The 22,251-nt window shown below is 42.3% G+C and overlaps 1 protein-coding gene across 3 annotated transcripts in view; it reads right to left on the bottom strand.

The window, feature by feature from the left end:
* The window catches only part of CNTNAP5 (contactin associated protein family member 5), an 866,498-nt gene that overhangs the window by 341,723 nt on the left and 502,524 nt on the right, over positions 1-22,251 (bottom strand). For all 3 annotated transcript variants that reach the window (XM_060016951.1, XM_060016952.1, XM_060016953.1), the window contains 2 exons: positions 16,343-16,492; positions 13,245-13,416 (listed from right to left, as the gene is read on the bottom strand). In XM_060016951.1, coding sequence (XP_059872934.1) covers positions 13,245-13,416; positions 16,343-16,492 — 322 coding nt within the window. The remainder of the gene's footprint in view (positions 1-13,244; positions 13,417-16,342; positions 16,493-22,251) is intronic.

The raw sequence follows: 22,251 nt of genomic DNA, 5'->3' as shown, positions 1-22,251 counted from the left end.
CTCCCGCAGTGTGTGGGATTTCTCACATCAAGTCCAGAGTTGCAGCTTAACATAAGCACGGTAATTGGAATGACCTTTAAAATGCATATTCCTCCTGTCACTTTCTGCATCTCGGGCTTTACAAAACTGCCTGCTGAAAGATCATTCCCACCTTTACACTGGTGTTTATTTTAGGTGAGCAGACGTGACATTTTTTTGTTTTTTCTATTGTGCTAAGTGTAGGTGTAGCCTGTACGTTATTAGGGATGAATTACTAGAAGGTAAACACTTTAGCCTCGGCTGTCAGGATGGTGGTGTGTGTTGGGTAGCGGCAGTAAGGGGATGTTATTAATGGCAAACAGAGGAACCCTCAGTGCTTCCATGTTTTGAAAAAACTGTAGGAATTTGTTTTCAGCTAAAACCCCAGTTAGAAAGTCCCTTCTCACTAAAGAAACCAGAATTTTGCACTTGTGATCCCCTTAGCACCCCGCCCCCCCCCCCAGAAAACAGTGATTTCAACACTTTAGCACCCCCCACCCCACCCCAGCAAACAGTGATTTCAACAGAGGACACACACGGGCAGGAAGCTGAGATCAGAATCGCCAGCCAGAGGTTTGTAGGAGGTAGTGCAAAGTGCCAACGTCTGAGTATTTCACTGATGGAGATTGGCAGTGACCTCAAGAGAGTTACATCTGCAGAGATGAGGATGATAACACCCATATCTCCCTTTCCTGGCCCACGGCCCACAGCCCTGTAAAAGCTACCCTTCCTCTCAGATCCTTTCCTATTGCTCCGCTTATTTGCTTCCTGTCACTCATCATATATTTGGGGAGGTATACGTTTATTTCCATGATTATTTGATCAAAATCTGTGTCCCTCCATGGAGCTTTCTGAAGCCAGGGATAACCTTCTATGTTCAGCACTCAACAGAATCCTCAGCACCTGGTCCTGCAGAGATGTTCCAAATACCGGAGATGAATGAGTGAACGGCCCATGATAGTATAAAACAGGTCTAGATCCAAGGACACAAGAAAGACCAGAGTAGGGAAAACCCAGTCACTCTCTGAATTGTTCACTCCTGGATCCGCACGGCAAAGAAACGTGTCTGGCACACTATAGGTTCCCAGAAAAGATTTGTGGAATGAATGGTTGGGTCACAAAGGAACATTAGCAGAACTTGGGCAGCCTCTCAGCAAGTAGGAAGGTCAAGGGCTTCAGGGCTCACTGGACACAAACATATTGCGTGTACTGTGTGTGTGAATAGCTACACACAGTAGAGCTAATACATAGGATTCTCATTTCAGAGTGTGAGGTTCTGTCATTATCAATACAAATATTTGGTCCAATCCATAAGCCTTTGGTTGTTTAAGAACGACAACTGGTACTTTCATTTTTTCTAAGCAGGGATAGCTCCCTACCTAATTATGACAAAAATATTATGTTTCTCAGCATGTCGTAAGTAGGTATAAGGTGATGATAACATCTTGTCATAATAAAGTTAATGGTGTTCCTGATGTTTCACAAGAGTTTAGACACATTTAAGTTCTCTTGTGTAACTGTCCGTTTTAAGTTTGTTTTCTCCCTTTGCAGTTTCCAGGTGTTGAGATATCTCTCCTGCTTGGTCCACAGTACATCCCAATATCAAGAGGGGCAGGCCCTGCCGCTGCCTTAGTAAATCAGATTGAAGCAATCTTTTTAAGTGAAGAAAAACCTGGAGGGAAGATTTCAAATCTGTAACTTGAACCAAGCACAAACATTAATCACTTGCCTGAAAAATAAAACAGGTTACATAGGTAAGTAAATTATTTAGAAAAGTGTCATCCTTCTCTGCCTGTGTATAGGTTTTCCAAAAATCTGGCCTCCTGAGACACATAGATCCCCATCCATTTCTGTCTCTCTTGCTTTTAACTTTAAGAAATTTCATCTTCCTGCTCTCAGTCTATCCTTATCCTGCCTAACTCCAAAAGGGAGGCAACAACCCCATTCTTGTTTCAAAACCTCCAGTGATAAAATGGATGCCCTGGCCCCATTGGACAACTGAGGGAGCTGAGCTAGGAGGAGGGTAAGTCCAAAGTTAGGCTAACATGTAAACAGAAGGGGGTTCACCACCTTGAGATCCTGAGTTTGCTTTCGTTTGGAGGTAAGTTATTAAATATACATTTTTTTTAAATTTATTTATTTTATTTATTTATCCTTGGCTGCACTGGGTCTTCGTTGCTGCACGTGGGCTTTCTCTAATTGCGGTGAGTGGGGGCTACTCTTCATTGCGGTGCGCAGGCTTCTCATAACCATGCCTTCTCTTTGTTGCAGAGCTCGGGCTCTGGGCACGCGGGCTTCAGTAGTTGTGGCATAGGGGCTCAGTAGTTGTGGCTCTCAGGCTCTAGAATGCAGGCTCAGTAGTTGTGGCGCATGGGCTTAGTTGCTCTACAGCATGTGGGATCTTTCTGGACCAGGGATCGAACTCGTGTCCCCTGCATTGGCGGGAGGATTCTTAACCACTGCACCAACAAGGAAGTCCCTTAAATATACATTAAAGTCTGTTTTCTCACCTGCCAAGCTGGGAAGTCAATTTTCCCTTTGGGCACGTGTGAGAGTTGCAGGGAACTAACATGCTGCTCATGCATGGGAAGCGGAGAGTAGGGGGTCTATCTAACTCAGCATTCAGAAGTCCATGTCCCAGGAAAACACAGGAGGCCGGATTCTTGTTCTGTGAACTTCCAATGAGATAAGTTGATTCAAGATAAAAATAACATAGGACTAATTTTAAATTTCGGTTTCACTGGCAGAAACAAGTGAGGACAGTTGATTACAGTTCAGACCTGTTTTTTCCCCAAGTAAAAACATATTAAGCTCCTTTTGTCTTCCAACTGTGTCTGTAAATGGTACTCACAGTGAGCCGCCAATGAATGCTTTTGGACTAGAGAGAAAACAGTGTTAAAGGCTACGGGTACTTCACCTCAGCAGCCCAATGAAGGGACATTCATGCAGAAGAGGAAAACCTGAATGTGACATTGGCTGTGTAGAAGGGTACACTCTTTGGAGAATGGGATAAATGGATGGGAAGTCCTTATCAGGATATTGGATGAACACAAATTAAGATCATGATTGGGACTTCCCTGGTGGTCCAGTGGTTAAGACTCCACGCTTCCACTGCAGAGGGTATGGGTTCGATCCCTGGCTGGGGAACTAAGATCCCACATACCACACGGCGTGGCCAAAAAATTATAAAATGTTAAAAATAGATCATGATTGATAGACTGGATAAACAACAAGGTCCTAATGTATAGCACAGAGAAATATATTCAATATTCTATGATAAACCATAACAGAAAAGAATATTTAAAAAAAGAATGTATATATATGTATGTATAACTGAATCACTTTGCTGTACAGCAGAAATTAACACCAGATTGTAAATCAACTACACTCCAATAAAAAATATTGATAAGATCATGATTGCATGAAGGGAGCAATAACGAAGAATCTCTTCCTTCTTATTATTAATTTAGAAATGTTTTCTGCAGGCTTAAATATAAGCACTGCCTCACAGACATAACTTGAGAACCTCAAGTAACCTTTGTTCACGTTTCCATCCAAATCAAAACTTTTCCTTGGCTTTTAGGTTGTCTAAAACATTGGAAGTTCTTAGGCAGTATTTCTCAGGAGGGATGATCCAGGCACTACTCATTCTGAGAGGCATTTTCTTACTGCCACCTGAACGCAGACATCTCACCTCAACCTCATCACTGGAGCTCTCGGAATGAAGCCCTCATCTTCGGAAGTGCTTGTGACTATTCACCCAGCTCCTTGTTCCAGCTTTGTTTTCAGCACGGACATTTCAGATGACCAGTTGGTGGGGGAAGAGCCTCACCATCTTCTGATGGGACAGAATGAAGCGCCACCCTTGACTTTGTCAGCACGGTTTTCCATGAATCAAAGGCGCCCTGGTGCCCTTCCTCATGCACAGGTAGAGCTGCACCATTTCATCAAGATAATGATCCCCTTTTCTTGTGAAAATGAGTGATGAGAGAGATGAGTTTGGTAACAGAACACAGATGCAGTTGTTCGAGGTCACTTATTCAAATCAAACCCAGGCATCAGAGTCCTCCAGGGTCCCTTTTCCCTGCTGACATTCAGAGAGGTCTAAGATAGGAGGTGGGGGGGAGCCCTCACTGAAGAAGCAGACATATAAATCAGTACTTTTCCTGTGTAGTGCCGAGTGGGAGGCGCTGACCAAATCAGCTCATAATCTACCTCCCCAAGATGGTCCTACCAAGTTAGTCCTGAGGCTCCTCCATTCCCTAATGGGCCTAAAGAAAGAGAGAAGGGTGGATCTCTTGGTGGAAGCTTTCAGACTCTGAGTCTCTCTCAGTGTGTGTCTCAAGGTTGTGACAAGTCGCTGTGTGGATGATAACCCCCCAGGCTTCCGTGGTGGTCTATCTGTCGCAGATCACACCCCTTCTTTTCCTGGGTTAATACAACCTGTTTTATTAACAGGTTGTACGTCTGTCCTGACGTGGACGCAAGATGAATTCACATCATTTTCTATTTTGCAATCCTGCTGAAGAATATAGGATGCCTTCTAATTGAAAAGTCAGAGGTACTGCACTGCAAGGACAGACCTGATCTCTTCCACCAGACTCCTTGGTTCATAGCCAGGCTCTGCCGCATACTTGCTGTGTGATCTTGGACAACTTACTTAGTGTCACTGTGCCTCAATCTCACTCTGTAAAACGGAGTTAATAGTCTTACTTACTTCATAGGTTGCCTTGAGGATTGATCTAACTATCTATCTACCTACCTACCTACCTATGGTGTATGTATGTATGTACGTATATATGTATCTACCTATGGTGTGTGTGTCTATCTGTATGTATATATGTATGAATGTAGGTAACTATCTATATATGGTATATGTATGTGTCTATCTATGGTGTATTATGTATGTATGTAGCTATCTATCTATGGTGTATTATGTATGTATGTATGTATCTATCTATCTATGGTGCACGTATGTATGCAACTATTTACCTCTCTATTGTGTATGTATGTATGTATGTAGGTAGGTATCTATGGTGTATTTATGTAGGTATGTATCTGTCTATCTATTGATGGTATAATTATGTACGTACGTATGTATCTATATCACACACACACACACAAACACACACACACATGTGCATTTACGAGGTGTCCTGGCACAGTAAGCATCATCTAACGATTAACTATTACAATGGCCTATTACTCAGATTTTAAACTGTGTACTGCCATGCTCCCTATGGCTTTGACTTTAGTTCTCTCTTACACACTGCTGCCAAAGCAGCCTTTCCCATCCAGGCAGACAAATGTCCAGCACCTCACCCACTCAGAGGCCCAGACTTATGCTCTCCACCCTGCCTGGAACAGAGCCGCTTGACCGCTCTAAACCCAGTTCCTCTTGAAATCTCATTTCTTTTGTGACACTCCCTTGACCTGCTCTGGCTCTCCAAGCCCATCGTTTTTCTTTCCCCGGCCTTTAGGCAAAAACCCCTCTACGTGTATATGGACTGAGAGATCAGTAAAATCTGGCTTTGAACCCTGGCTCCACCAAATACCGAAAATGTGATCTTGGGCAGGTAACTGAACCTCCATAAGCACTAGAGGTCTTATTTCTTAAATAATAATAATGCAGCAAACCAATGGCTCTCAAATCTGTGTGCATCAGAATCACCTGGGGGGCTTGTGAAAACTCAGGCTGCCCCCACTTCCCCATGTTTGTGGTCCAGAAAGTATGGGTTGGGACCTGGGAATATGCAGTCATAACAAGGTGCCAGGTGACGCTGAGGGTGCTAGTCTGGGAACCACACTTTGAGGAGAACTTTGTGGATCTTGCAGAGCTGTGCAGTGAATTAAATGAAATCATCCTGAGAGAATGTTTGCTTGGTAACTGCTGTATCAACTATAGCCTTTCTCTGTCCTCCATGAAATAGACTCAAAATGATAAACAAAAACAGCAGAAGTGCTCTTGTGTGGATTTGGGCCCCATCCCATGAGTTAAGGAAGAACTCACCATATTGTAACATTTCTCACTCTGGAGTTAGAAGCTCAGATTGCGGGGGCTGTGCCCTTACAGCGGCTTTTCTGGCACCCGGTGTACAAGTTTTCAATTGGAGAAAAAAATGAAAACACATGCATTGCCCTGCAATGTAAGCTTTTTTTTTTTTGCGGTACCCGGCCTCTCACTGCTGTGGCCTCTCCCGTTGCGGAGCACAGGCTCCGGACGCGCAGGCTCAGTGGCCATGGTTCACGGGCCCAGCCGCTCCGCGGCGTGTGGGATCTTCCTGGACCAGGACACGAACCCACGTCCCCTGCATCGGCAGGCGGACTCTCAACCACTGTGCCACCAGGGAAGCCGGAGCTCACTGTTTTGAACAAACTCCCAGACACAGCGTGGGTTTTTAGCAGAAGTCTGCTTCTTGGAGGTCATCCCACTGAACACTTCCCCACATTCCGTGTTTACAGCACTCCCAGCTCTGAACCAAGAAGGTAAGAATCCTGACCAAAGAGTTTAGCCGATGCTTTTCTTAAAAGAATGTGTGTTGGGAGAAAGGGAAATCATTATGGAGTGAGAAGCTACATTTCCTCAATTATTTGACTACAGGAAACTTAAAGCAGTTTTCCACATGGGATTCACTCATTGGAACAAGCAGATTGTTTAATTTTATTATGTTTTTAACTTTTATTTTATATTGGAGTGTAGCTGATTAACAATGTTGTGTTAGTTTCAGGTGTACAGCAAAGGCATTCAGTTACACATATACATGTATTTATTCTTTTTCAGATTCTCTTCCCATTTAGGTTGTTACATAATATTGGGCAGAGTTGATACAAATGAACTTATCTACAAAACAGAAACAGACTCACAAACTTAGAGAATGAATTTACCGTTACCAGGTGGGAAGGGATAGACTGGGAGTTCAGTATTGACGTGTACACACAGCTATATTTAAAATGGATAACCAAAAAGGACCTAATTTTAGAAAGTGTTAAGAGCAACACTGTCTCTACAGAAAGCAACAGCAAAGACCCCAGGAGCAGAGCCCCCGCTTTGGTACCTGTCTTTGCCACAATCCACAAAACTGTTATTTCCTTCTATGAAAAACCAGAGCTGCGTGATCTCCAGGGACCTTCCCCAATATCTTCACTCTATGAGGAAGGAACATAGGAAATGGGACTGTGACCAGGGAAACCTTTGCCATGCACCAGAACACAAGGTGCAGTCTCTGTTCATTTTTAGGAAGGTTTGCAGGAATATTTTTTGGTGGGTGGAGTCACTCTTATTATAATACCACCCCCCTCCCACAAGGTGTGAGCTTAGTCTAGAAGGTAAAACCAAGCTCTGACTTTCAGAGGGACCAACAAGTAAAATAACTGCCTTCAAAATAACAACAAAACAAGTAACATTTGTTGGCAGCAGCAGTGATTCTGAGACCCACCCTCCCTTCCACCCCAAATAGCCCTTCACTCAGACACCTCTGAGGATCCGACTGTTTTCACTTATACTGTTCGTAGTGGGAAGCAGAGGAAGAGCTGAGTGGCAAAGGCCAGGGAGGGAGATGGAATTCAGTTGCCCCCAGCAGTGTCCCTTGGACTGATTTCAACACCCTTGGAGAGGGACACTGAGACAGAGCTGCTGGAACTCTCTAGAGACCCTGTGAGACTTATCAGGAGGGCAGCTGCTTGGGGGCCCAGTAGCAGCAGGACCCATCATTCCTCTCCCCCATACCTGGTCCCCTATTATACAGAATCCATGCAATCCCACTGCCTACAGAATTAGAAGCTTTAGGGCAGTGGTTCTCAAGGTCTGTCCCAGCAGCACCCTGGAATTGGTTAGAAAAGCAAATCCTCTGGCCCACCACAGTAAAACTCAGAAATTCTAGGGGCGGGACCCAGCAATTTGGATTGTAACAGGCCCTCCTGGTGATTCTGATGCAAAAAGGCTGGAATTTGCCTGCAAAATTTAAGGAAGCATTCATTTCCAGGTTCATGTAAATTCAGGGTGTACACAGGCATGAACCTGGAAATGAGGACCACCTTAGATTGTGTGCTTTCCTTACCCTCTCCAGGCCCAGAGAAGCAATGCTTTAGGAGAATCCAGAGACCACAACCTTGGCACCAAAATTGTTGCGCATCTTCCTAATAGGTGGTGGTTGGTGCCTCAGAGGGTCAGCTCAAAGCGAACTGAAACTCAAGGGAAGTCATTGAGCACCTGATCCGAGGGCACATATGAGGTCTAGATAGACCGCCACACCAGAAACTACTGGGGATCCCTGGCTGCAGTGGGCACTGGCGAAACATCAGAGGGAGACCTGAGCTTCTCCTTTCCCCATGGAAACTGGAGATTCAGCAAACCTTTGGCTATAGGAATTCACATGGCGACTCACTGAGTATCTACTCTTTACTGGACGTACAACTGAGCGCCTGACTTCTTACACTCTCTCATTTAACTCTCAATGCGAAGGTAGGTTTTAGTATCCTGGTTTTGCAAAAGAGGAAAGAGACAAAAAGGTTAAATCCTATGTGTCCTATTTCAAACTGACAAGAAGCATACTGGGAATTAAACATGCTCCAACAACTCTCAAATCCTCTGCCACCTGCACTGGGATTGATGACTTTCTCCAGGTGCGACGCCCACTTCCCCTCACTGACTCATCAGCATCCCTGTTTGCCCCTCCCGGTTTGGCTTCACACCTTGGATCTTGTCTCCTATTGGAATGAAGTCTTAGACAGCATTTGGTGATTTGTTTCTTCTGCCCTGGGCTTTGAACCCTGAAGGACGGGATATGGCTCCTGGAATTAACTGCTTGGATCTTTCAACAAAAGCACTTCTTGACCTGGACCACCAAGAGTGGGACATCCTTATATCACTCAGACTTTGCCTGAGTAGAGTTCCCTAATATTCTGTAATAACCTAAATGAGAAAAGAGTTTGAAAAAGGATAGATATATGTATATGTATAACCAATTCACTTTGCTGTACACCTGAAATTAACACAACATTGTTAATCAACTATATTCCAACATAAATTAAAATTTTAAAAATATAAGCTATAAGGATACAGTGTAAAACATGGGGAATATAGCAAATATTTCATAATAACTATATATGGATTATAACCTTTAAAATTGTGAATCACTATATTGTACCCTTGAAACATATATAATATAAAAAAAAGACTATATATTCAAAAAAGAAAAAAGAAAATAAAGGCCTTGCCTGATATCACATACCATTTTGAATGCCTCTCTTTTAAATGGAATCTCATCAGGCACCTAAGGTTGACAAGGGATTTAATAGATGGCATATCCCTGAACAATTTTTATATGGTTGTGGGCGGAAGATGAGGTTACATATTCAGATCCACAGATACACAATGACTGCCATTTCCAGGTCAGATCCTTCTGAGTAGATACTACAAGGGAGAGAACACTGGCAGTGTCTAACTCTGGATTGCAACTTCAGTCCTGTGACCATGGAAAAGTGAACATTATCTCCAGGTCTTAGTTTACCCCCTTGAAAAAATGGGGATATAAATGATCTCATACTCTCGTATCTTCTACAACTCTTACCACATCTTATTTTACTCAAGAATATACAATAAGACTGCCTCGTTCATTCACTAAATGCCTCTTTATGAGGTCAAATAAACCAGGGCGTGATTCTGCTCTAAGCATACTTTGTTCGATGATGGTTGAGAATATCAAGCCTGGACTACTTTAAGCCCACGGGGTGCAAGAGATAAGTATGAAGAACCGTGTTTTCGGATGAGGAGAACATGAGACTGGAGATTCAGCCTGCAGAGGAGGGATGGTGGCTGCACATCATATTCTAGAGGTTTAAAGACTACTGAAGGGGTTTGGGGTCTGTCGGGTCCCAATGGTAACTCCTACGAGAGTTCTCCCAACCTGACCTTGGACTGTCAGGCACTGGACAGTCCTCCAAAGGAGTCTCCTAAAACCAGTGCTTTCCCTTCTGCCAGAGAAGTAGGCCAGCCCAGTTCCTCCACCTCCTTTCTTCCTTGAGGCCAGAAGCTTCAGAAAAGTGCCCATTACTGAGATGCAAATTGTTGGTTTAAATCCTTCAGTCCCTGAGAAGGAACTCTCCCAGCTTTACTCAAGACCTCAGCCATAAAAAAAGAATGAAATAGTGCCATTTGCAGCAACAGGGATGGTGAAGTAAGTCAGACAGAGAAAGACAAATATATGATATCGCTTATATGTGAAATCTAAAATAAGGATACAGATGAACTTACTTACCAAACAGAAACAGACTCACAGACAGAGAAAACAAATTTATGGTTACCAAAGGGGGAAGGTAGGCGGGAGGGATAAATTAGGAGTTTGGGATTAACAAACACACACTACTATATATAGAATAGATAACCAACAAAGACCTACTGTATAGTATGGGAAACTCTACTCAATATTCTGTAATAACCTAAATGGGAAAAGATTCTGAAAAATAATAGATACATGTATATGTATAACTGAATCACTTTGCTGTACACCTGAAACTAACACAACATGGAAAATCAACTATACTTCAATATAAAATATAATTTTTTTTAATAAAATAAAATGCAACTATACTCACAGTATGACATTTGAATATATTTTCATCAAAAACACATAATAAAGGTAAGAAATTTAAAAATAAAAATTCTTTTTGCATGTTTTCACAAAATTATTTTCTTCTAAGCATTGAAAGCTTGCTATTACAAATAAAATATAAAATAGGAATCATAGTTAATGAAAACCAAAATTTTTAATCAAAATGATTTAAATAAAACTAGTGTTTAATGTTTTAAAATATTCATTGAATTTCATTAAACCTTACTAAATTTTTCTTAAAAAACCGCAGAAACCGAAAATAAACCACAGCCAGACTGTTCTCTACCCCCTTGTCTCCCGCCAAACCTTGCCCCCCCGCCCCCCCCCCACCCCCGCAAGTGGCAAGCTCCTTGAAGGCAAAACTTCACACTTGTCCTTAAATCAGGTTCATGTTGATTAACACATTAAAAATAAAATGCAAAACTCAGAAACCACCTGCTTTTCTAACCCCAACTCCCACTCTCCACCAAATGTTAAATAGAAGTTCAAGAAATAATTAGTTAAGCAAAGCCTTTTACCAGTTTCCCTTCTGTTAAAGGCACTGTCTGGTAAATCAAGAAAAATGTCCCATTTACCCACTAAACTAAACACAATCCCTTATTATACAATTAACCAAAACACAATTGTATGTAATACAATTATACAGACTACAATTACACAAAAGTAATGATGCAGCATGACGGCAATGGCGTCCATGTAATGGAAAATAATGAGAGCTCCCTTGATTAGAAATTAACTTATCATGAGAGATCCCTATTGATAAATGTTCCCTCTACTGATCTACACTTTGCAAAAGGCTGTCTGGCTGATGAAGTCAGATGCTTCCTCCTCATCATTAATAAAGACTACAGGGTAGCAACCATTCCACACAGTGTCTTTTACTCTGAGGTCTCTAAACTAGCACAGTCTAATGAAGCATACATTTTATTACCCACTTTTCCAGCTGGCCAAATAGAAAAAAATGAAGCAGGAGAGCCAGCAAGTCTGTGTGATTTGTTGACGATCCCATGTGGAGTGGTATTAATAGAGAAACATGCACATAAAGTTCCACCAAATTATATCAGTCATTCCAAGCATGAGAGGAGATTATGGTCTGCAGAGCTGATTTCTGTGTGATGCTCAGTACAGGCACCTGCTACTTCTCATCATCGCTCCCCTGCACTGGGGCTGTCACCTCACTACCTCTGGGCTGGTTCTTTTCCAATCCATCCTTCTCCCTTTTCCTGAGTACTCTTTTTATGAAGCAAATCGACTACCTTCCCTGAGTCCTCCTAGTGCATGAGGCTAAATGCCTTAGGCACGCAAAGTTCTTCCTAATTGTCCGTATTCACATCATGTGCTCTACTACCAAGACTTACCATCCCCACTGAGCTATATTTTGTGGAATCTAAAACACCATTCATTGTAAGACATGCCATTATTTTATATGCGCCAAAGAAAAGTAAATATTGCCATTTCAACTACTATAAATAATCAAATGCAAAATGCGCCCCAATATTAGAGATATTTAAATGAAAACTAAGTGTCTTGAGTGGACAAAACACTTGCAAGCCATGACCCTCCCCCCGTTTCTATAGCATTTCACATGCCATATCCTGCCAATATGCCTACAATACCATCACCCCCACTCCTCAGTCAAGCCTGCCCGTCCTTTCAAACTCAGCTCAACACCACTTCCTGAAAACCTTCCTGACCTCAGCTGCCACTGTCATATGTCCCACAAATAAGGGTACACTTCCTGGTCATTGATAGCATTTTATAGTAATGTATAATTAATTCCCTGATAAAACACAAGCAGGGACTCTGTATCACCAACACACAGGCAAGCACATAACATGTATTCACCTATTCGGTAAATGGTATTTTGACTGGGGTGATTAGAATTGGAAGAAAGACAAAGGTTAAGTGCTAGAGGAGAAACATGGATCACATGATTAACCTTGCTGAAAATTCAGAACTTCCTCCTCTGTTATTTTCTCCAGCGTGTCTTTGAATCTAGAAACTTCAAATAGAAGAGGAGCCAGAGCCCAGGAGAAATGAAGAGGGAAAGGGGGCTTTTGCTAGATGCGTAGGTTGGGGAATAAAGGTGCTGATTCCCTGTCCAGGGTCCAGTCTCCTCTGGGCCAAAGAAACAGAGGGTTAGGGGTGGTGACAGCAAAGATCAGACCCCCAGGGAGTGACTGTAAAACTGGACTCTGTTATAGGAATCCCAGAGGGTTTGATTTTCATCTGTCAGTTTTAGAAAGGACACTCACTGCAGTGAAGAATGAAATGGTTTAGGAGAGAAGCAATTCCTCCCTCCTTTTTGCTTCACTCTTAACTTCAAAGTAATCAAATGTTGTTTACGCATAAAATTTTAATCCTTTCACAAATTTGTATTTTGATTTAATTTGCATATCCCATTTACTGCAAGTCGACATGAAGAGAGACTCAACTCATTTAAACCATTTTTCTCTGGGCCAGAAATCCTTTCAGAAATATTTTCCATTAGGCGACTCAATTATGTCTAATGTGGCTGATGTCAGGGGATTCGAATTTTGGTGAAAGAAGCTCATATTTAGAAGAGTGAAAATGGGAAGGTGGGTGGGAGAACAGAGGAGAAGAGACCATAATTACCTGTCTTTGATGCTACACAGATCAATGTGTAAATCACTAAAATTCCCCAGGGAACCTTGCTGAACTGAAATGAGGTCCTTGGGCTGGTTATCAATAAAGATGAGCCTCATGCAGCCTTGGAAAGCATTAATGGGATGTAAGCACTGGGAATCGGTGAGATTGTCAGGGCACCCTGTGGGACAGAGAAAAAAAAATAAAGAAGAATACTGAAATGATCAGTTATTGCTTTGGCGACCTATTGATGGAAGACCTTAAGGTCTAATTATTTCGGTGTTTTTTTCATTCACAGCAGTGCACACATTTTTGTTGTAAATCCTAGCATTCTCAGAGAGGGGACAAAACTGGTACAAAATGGGGCTTACTCAATCACTGTATAGAATAGAAAACAAAATGTGTTAAAGGGGATACCAATCCTATCGCATTTATCTTGTTCTTTTTTTTTTTAAACTTCATTAGGAGATTAGAAGTCAGCAGCAACTTTATTAGGAGAATCAAACCCACAGAGACTTCAGATAGGGGAATTATTAAAACCATGATATAAAATAAATATAGTTATTATACCTAAAGAAATAAACCCAGGGAATTAAAATATGTTTCTTATTTCTTTTCACCCTGTTCGTAAGCTATTTGCCCTTCTTTTGTGTGGTACACTTCACTCAGCCCAAGAAAGCAACATATCATAACTACTGGGGAATTTCTGTCTTGAAACACTCTTTTAAATGCACACTTCAATTCCGAATTACACATTCAAAGAAAATTACGCTTTGGGTAACAATGGTAGCAGAGTAATTGTCTGGTTAATTGTCAGCATTATCACGCTTGGTTCCTGAGAAATGTACACACAGGAAAGTAGCTGGAATTTTGAAGTGATATGCAAAGCAAATCCAGACGCTAAAGGAATGAAGCGTTTAAATGCACGTAGCTATAGGGCTGTAATCACATACCTGAAAGGTTAATACCATACCTTTTTAAAGGGTGTTCTTTAAAAAACAAAAAACAAAAAGAAACCAGGCACTACACTGAGCATAGCTTGCAACCAGGGAATAACTACGCATTAGGACAGGTATAGAGCCATGTACGTGCATGGTTGCTTGTGCTCTTTATAAACTCCATCCCGATGGTTTTAATAGGTTCAGAGCATATGGGGATGCATGCTTGGAAACATGGCAATAACCCATAAATAATTGGGAATTATTTCAACCATCTCTAATAGACAGTCACTGCTGGGCTGAAGCCCAGCAGTTGGTTAACGGCCCACAGGCACACTATAAAATGAAGAGAGATGCTACAACTTCTAATTGAAGCCATAGAGAGAATTTATGTAAGTTGACTATTATCACTCAAACTCATTTTTCACTTTCCTTAAGTTTACAGTCTACGTGTGGGGCATTCCCTTAAATACTGTTCAGATCCCAGAAAAATCTTCCCTCCTCAGCCTGAAGCCCCGTTAAGACCCACGTCTAAAAACACTTCAACTGGGGGAGGGGAGTCATTTTGCCTTTGAGGCATTTCAGATGCTTAAGTCACATAATTAATTCAACGGCATTTTCCCCAGAAATAAATATAAGTTTGCTTTTCTCTGCTGTCTATGAAACACTGCATATGATGCAAAATTATACAGTCTGTGAAACGTATCTTTGGGGGCCACCAGACCTTTCTTCTGCAGTCTTTACAATCCTTTGCTGTCACTAGTGGCTCATGGAGAACACAGATTTGGGGTTGAATCCTGCTTCTACTACTCACACAAATTATTTCATCTCTGCAAACACAGGTCTTATTATCTGTAAAATGGGGTTAATATTACCTACCTCATAAGGATTCTGCATGAATTAAATGATGTAAGACATAAAATATTTACAGAGAATCAAAGTGTTCCCTTTTCAAAGGAATTTGTTATCTAGGCACAGGTGGAGATTTGGAATGAAGGACAGAGGCTCTGGCCCTGAAATCAAACCACAAAGGAATCACTCCACACTGTTTCCCTCTCAGGACACCCGGATGTGTACACTGCATCTGTGCAAAGTCCCTTTCGTATTTCAAAGCTTAACCTCATGTCATTGGTATGAGAGAAGTGATTTGCAAATTCACTTTTAGAGACTGCACTTTATAACTTTACAGGATACTTGTCTTTAGACCAGGCCCAGCTGAGACCCATATTTACAAGAGCTGAAGCCAGTCTGTCCGTTCTAACGTAGAAAGCATGATGTTGTACATTTAACCTTGATCGCACTGAATTCTCCCAGAAATTCTGCTGTGTTTCCCAACGTCCTTGATAAGGAAGTTCAGGGACCATGAGTATGTTACTCGAGGTCACACAGCTACTGGAATTCATTACTCTTTACAGATTGTTTCTATAATACCAACAACTGGCTAAGTAATTAGATACGAATATTTTTAATGAAAAAAACTTTTAAAAAACTAAACAAAAATATACATACATCTATAAAAATGAAGCAAATGCCTAATTATATATTTTTCCTCCTTACCAGTTTGCCCTTGTGTTTTCATCTTTGCGAAGTTTCCTAGCATTGGCAGGGGCAGCGTCTATACTGGCTGCTCTTTGTGAAGCCCCAACTTCATGGGCTTCTAGGTCTTCCCCATTTTTAGCTGCCCCCCTCCATGGGCATGGCCTCCAGGGATGTGGGGAACAGATGGATAGGGGATTAAGAAAGCAAATCAGCAGAGAAATGACTGAGAAAGCTGAGGATGCTGGTTGTACCTTCCTACCTGGATTTTTTTTTTTTTCTCTTGCAGGTACTGCTGACTATCGGTACACTTTCTCCAAGTTTTCAGCTGAGTTTCTCTTTTGGAATATGATCACAGAGTCTGGCATGGCAACAAAAATCTCCTTTGGATGTGTTATGTAACACCAGCTCTTACAGCTAGATTTTTTTTTTTCCTCAGCACCGACCTAGATAATTTATATTTGTACAGCTGTGGGAAAGTTTGCTTCTCATTTCTTTGGGCTTGAGGGCAGGTGTACGTGCGTGTGTGCTGGGAGAATGGTCAATTTGACACAGAAAGAATTGTCATAGTGAAATAACTGTCCACTGCATCCTCCCTCCTTTATTTTCAACCTCAAAAGCTGGGGAATTTACCTCCAAAGTAATAGCGATTTCCAGAATAAATCTGCATCCGGGTGGTGTCCTGAGCCGGGGATGCTGCATCGTTATCCAGAGTGAGAGTGATGCGGTTCCTTCTGGCGTTGATGCTCACTGAATGCCACAAACCATCATTCAAGTCACTGCCTGCAAAAGAAACAGGAAGGGCAAGCATAGGGATGAATGATTTGGGCAGGTGTGGAGAGAGCAGGGCTCGTTTCCTTGCCTGCGGTGGTCCTTGTACATTCTCAGAGTGGCCCCTCTCTTCATTTGGCGTAAAACAAATCCTCAGCTGCTTCCCAGGCATCTTTCTTTTTCTTTTTACCACTTCATTCTATTATTTTCCTTTTTTAAAAGGGGCTGAACCACTTCTGACATGTTTGGTTTGAAAACAAAAGGGCAAAACACAAATGTGTTTGTATACTACAAAGGTATAGAAAACATTTATTGACTTATTGATACAAAATGCAGAGTAAAAAGTGAAAAAGAAAGAAAAAAAGAAAAATTCAAAACGTTCCTGGTGATTTTTAATCTCTGAGTGGTGGGGTTAAAGGCAATTTTAGTTTTCTCGCATTTTTCTACACGTGACATATTTCTTTTTTAGTAAAGAAAATAAACTGTTTTAGAGGCAAAAGTAGATGAGGAAAGCTAGATTCCAATGACATACCAGGCAGAGGAGTCTCCTGCTGAAAGGAGGTAACAGACTAGTTTAGTTCCAACCTTTTTCCTTAACTAATTATGTGACACTGAGTCACCTACCTTCACGGAGCTCTGATTTTATCTTCTGTAAATACCATAATTCTTACTCTGTATTATTGGTAAGGGATCCATTGAGACCAGGCAGGAAAGTTCCCAGGTTGTGGGCATAGTGGGTGTTTATTAAAAGGCAATTTCTCTCTCGTTCTTTTGCCCCAGATGCCTTTGACTTGCACTGCACTGCCGACCTACCTTGTTGAGGAAAGTGTGCTGGGAATTACGCACCAGTGTTTTCACTCTTTCCTACAAAAAGTTTATCATCTTTTAAGGCTCTGTCTGTGCAAAGTGCTTGCTGAAGGAAACATGGTCGTATTACCCAGTCCAGTCACAAAGATTTGTTTGTAACCAGATCACAGAGACCCCCATATCTTCACTCAATAGACATGTGCCCTGCTATGGGCCGAGTTACCCTCCTTTTCTCATTGCCTCAGTTTCCTCCCCTGCAAAATGGGGAGAATGACTGTACTCACAGGCTCTTGTGAGAATTATACCCATTAATATAGTAGGGCCTGTAGGACAGGTCATATCACATCGCAAGTAGAAATCATGCTCACTAAAGCAAAAGGACAGAACAGCAACCACAAAAATGTTCCCCTGCATTTGGGAGAAAGGATAGTCATATCATCTGGTCTCTACCCTGGGGTAATCCACAGGTAGATGGAAGAGACTTAGGCAAAGAGGCTTAACATACGGTCCTTTGAGAATTTCAGGCTGGTGGCTTAGAGAAGCAAGTGAACAACAGCTCTGCTTGCAATTCGGGGTGAACCAGTAACATGGGGATAGAGAAGAAAGACCTAACTCCACATAAGGATCCTGAAAATACTTCACAGAGGAGGCGGTTTTTGAAAACTGCGCAAGAGTTTCTCACTTCTGAAGAGTTCCAGGGGACAGAGAGCCTATACAGAGAAGCAAAGGTCTGGAATGAGAAACAGGACAGGGCAACAGGAAAGCAGGTGGGAAGAGTCCGGTCAGGGGCCTCGTGTGCCAGGCTAAGGAAGGCATTTCAACAATGTCCTCGGACAAAGGATTCTGGAGGGCACTTTACCCAAGCCAATTGTCTCAATCTCTGGTGATGGAGTCCCAGACATCTGCATTTTAAAAAGGCTCCCTTGGTGATTCTGATGTGTAGCCAGGAATGAAATCACTGGTCTAGAAGTGATGAAATCACTGGGAGTCCAAGAGGGGACCACTGGCGTGGTGATGACCTGCCTGGAGCTGCACATTCAGAGACCGTGGTGGCCAAAAGTCGGGGCTGGGAGGAGGTGAGGCTGGAAACAGAATGACCAGGGTCTCAGCCAAAGTATTAGCAGCGAAAATGGAGAGGAAGGGGTGGATGAAGAGCTATTTCCGGAGCTCAAGGAGTTCAGTCTTGGTAGTGCCTACAGGGGGGCAGTCCCTGAGAAACCAGCTGGGAAGAAAGCACTGACAATCAGACCAGAGGTCTGCAGGGCTCCTTAGAACAGCTGCTGAAGAGCTCGTGCCCCTGAGCCATCTGATGGCAGGAGAAGCTGCCCCTGGGAAAGCACAGCACCAGGCTGGGGGCCCAGCTGCATTGCACTGGGGCAGCCGTACTCCATCTGTTCAGAATGGCCCAGATGTAGGTCTTCCTGCGTTTCCTGCCAGCTCCCACTCAGCCAGTGTGTGCTGTGGCCCTGAACATCTGCTTGGGGTGGAGAGGAGAATCCAGAAGCTACTCAGCCTGGAGGCCCTACTTTCCCCCAAAGGCCAGGGTCTGGGTCCCAGCAACAGGCATTCTGCTAATGAGGCAGAGGGTCTGTCAGGTGTTTCTTGGTGCTGAACATTTGACTTCTGTCAGGGGCATTTGGGGGGCATGGCCAGCTGAGGTCTATACTCCTTTTACTGTCATTTGCATACTGATTTAAATCCCTCTGCATAACAGATGAGATTGCATTTTCAGGTAAACTCTAGACTGGGCTGGAAGGAAGTCAGTAACTAGTTCAACACATAGGGTGGAAATAGCCCCTAAGGGCCCAGCTAGGCATCAGGGATACAGTAGGGAAGAAAGTACAGACGGAAGCCAGGGGGGAGTATGCCATCTAGCTAGAGACACATCACTGAGTCACTGTACAGAGGACACTGGCCCGAGGAAGAGGTCTACTCAGTGTGAGGGGACCAGGGCTGGGGCTCAAGCTTATATGTTCTGACTTGGGGTCCCATCCCCTCCCCAGGCCACTATCCACATTTCTGTCTTTAAAAGCATCACTTAATAAGGGTTTGCTTGGTCAGTTGTTTGTTTTCTTTTTCTTTTTGTTTTTTCTTTCTGGTCTGCTTTTCCTTTTAATTCGATCTCTTTTGATATTTTCCTACATGGTCCCTAGTCCCTGCAGGGAGAGCCTGTGTGAAATCTTAGCTTTTAGAATTATTCGAACAGTAGTTCTTGCTGCTGACCACACAAAGGGGTTACCTGAGCAGATTTTGAAAAGACGGGCCCCTGGGCCCTACACCAGCTTAATTAAGACAGACTTCTGGGGGTGGCCACAGACCTTGGAAGTTTCAAAGACCCCCAGAACTTTAATTGCACAGCCCAGGTTGGGAACTAATCTGTGAGAGGTTTCAGAAGAGGAAGGAAAGAAGCTAAGAAAAATAAGACTGGCTTAGAGGAGCTGACCCGGGCATAGATGCCAAGGCAAGCAGACTGGCAGATCCCTCTCTAAAAATCTGCTTCTACCTGGGCTCTCTTTTTCCCTTCATTCTGTTAACAGATCCAAGATCACACCCCTGGAGCTTCTTCCAGAATTTTTTTTTTTTTTTTTTTTTTTTGCGGTACACGGGTCTCTCACAGCTGTGGCCTCTCCCGTTGCGGAGCACAGGCTCCAGATGTGCAGGCTCAGCGGCCATGGCTCACGGGTCCAGCCGCTCCGCGGCATGTGGGATCTTCCCGGACCGGGGCACGAACCCGTGTCCCCTGCATCGGCAGGCAGACTCTCAACCACTGTGCCACCAGGGAAGCCCCAGATTTATATTTTAAGAATGCTCTTTAAAAGGTACAGGTTTAAGGGCTATTAATTTTCACAAATTAGGGGAAATCAATTCCATCAGGTTGCTTTCCTTCAAAAACCTGAGATAAGGAGCTCTGAAAAACTAGAAGTTCTCAATGAAAGGAACAGGAAGGTGTTACCTTTGAGGCCAGGAACACCTCCTTGGGGAAAAAACCTCTCGGGGTGAAAAAATACAGTATTGAGGACCACTTTGGGGTGCTAAGTACTCATATGATTGAAAAGCTGAGGCTGAAAATGTGGGACTTTGGTTCTGGAAAGATTATTGGATGACGACAAACATAAAATTTCTGAACTTTGATGTGATGTTAAATAATATTTGTCATCTCCCAGACCGGGAAAGAATAAAAACCAATTATAGTCTCTGTTAGTGGATATAGAGGGAAACAGGCAATTTCAAAATTGATAATTCTTTCTAGAAAGCAATTTACCAACAAGTATCAAAAACCCTAAAAATATCATACCTCATCTCTACGAATTTTATTCTGAAGAAGTAATCCTAAAGTAGTAACAGAGCTGCAAACAAGGTTTATGGTGAAGAGAGTTCACGACATCATTTTTAATAGCAGAAATTCACAACTACTAATATTTCCAATAAGGGTAGGTTAGATAACTCAGATGCAGTGTATTCAATAACATGGAACATAATCCTGAATCTTTGTTTTTCTGTATGAATTTTAGTATAATGCATCTAATGCCATGAAATAGACTGTGATGTTTCTATAGAGATTGTATTAAATTTGTAATTTAACTTAGGGAGAAATGATATCTTTATAATGTTGAGTTATCCCATCCAAGAATGGGATATCTTTTTACATTTGTCCAAGTCTTATTCAGTGCCTTTCAGGGGTGTTTTAACATTTTTCTTGTATGGTTTTTGCACATTTCCTGTCAAATTTATTCCAAGTATTTCACCCTCTTTGTCACTATTGTAAATGAAATTTTCTCTACCATTAGTAGTAATAATAATAACGTGGAATATAATATAGTCATTAAAAATCATAATTCCAGGAATGATATGGATATCCTGAAAAGTGAAAAACAGTATGTGTGGTACAGTTCACATTTTGTTAAAAATAACTACAGAAATACCGGAACGATATTGAATGATAGAATCACAGATTCCTTTCTCTTACACAGAGAACTAGAATGTGCCAAGTTTCTAAAAAAGTGTGTGACGTTTATAATCATTTTTTCAAAACTAACAAACTGTTGAGGCTGAGATAAAGGATAGGGAAAGTTTTCATTCTTTTCCACATCTTGCCCCCATTACTTAAAGTGGTTGCTTCCTGGTCCCAGAATTCAGCCTAAGGCATTAGTATAAAAGGTCTCTCACAGAGAGGGTTAAATAGGCTTAGAAGTTTTCCTTCATGGAAAAAAAAAAAAGAGACACTTTCCATCCTTGCAATTGAACTTGCAAATTGAAATGTGAAACACAGCCCAATTGTAAAAATAGCTAATAATACACTCTGCCAGTATTGAATATCTACAATGTGCCAGGCACTTTCAATATATAATTGAAAGTATATAATTATACTTTCCTAGTATATAATTTCAATATAGAATCCCTAGTTCTCACCATAGTCCTGGAGGCCAAGCTTTATAGTCCTCACGTTGTAGATGCTAAAACAGAAAATTGGCAAGGCTGCCCTGGGTCCTATGGCTACCACAGAGGCAGGATTCAAAGGGTCGGGCACCTAGGCTGAGCTCTCAGGCACGCAGGATGCTCTGCTTCTGCTCTCCACACTTCCAAAGCGAGCCCTGCTCTGCTCCAGGAATTGCTCTGATGGCCAATTACCTCTGCAGAGTTCTATTTTCTGCTGTGGAATTCACCTTTGCTTTTATTTACTTATATTTTTGAAATAGATTTATTGAGATAAAATTCACATACTGTACACTCCATCTATGTAAAATGCACTTCAATGTTTTTCTGTATATTCACAGAGTTAGGCAGCAATCACAATTAATTTTAAAATGTCTGGAGCCCCCCAAAGAAATGCTGAAACCTTAGCTATCAGTCTCCAATCTCCCCAGGCCCCCACCTCCAGCTGTGCCAGCCGCTCATCTGCTTTCTGTCTCTGCGGATTTGCCGACTGAGGAGGTTTCATATAGATGAAGTCATACATCATATTC

Source organism: Delphinus delphis, chromosome 7, assembly GCF_949987515.2.
Source record: "Delphinus delphis chromosome 7, mDelDel1.2, whole genome shotgun sequence".
NCBI classification, from domain to species: Eukaryota; Metazoa; Chordata; class Mammalia; order Artiodactyla; family Delphinidae; genus Delphinus; species Delphinus delphis.
Note: the sequence above shows the minus strand (reverse complement) of the source record. Positions and strands in the feature narration are given on the sequence as shown.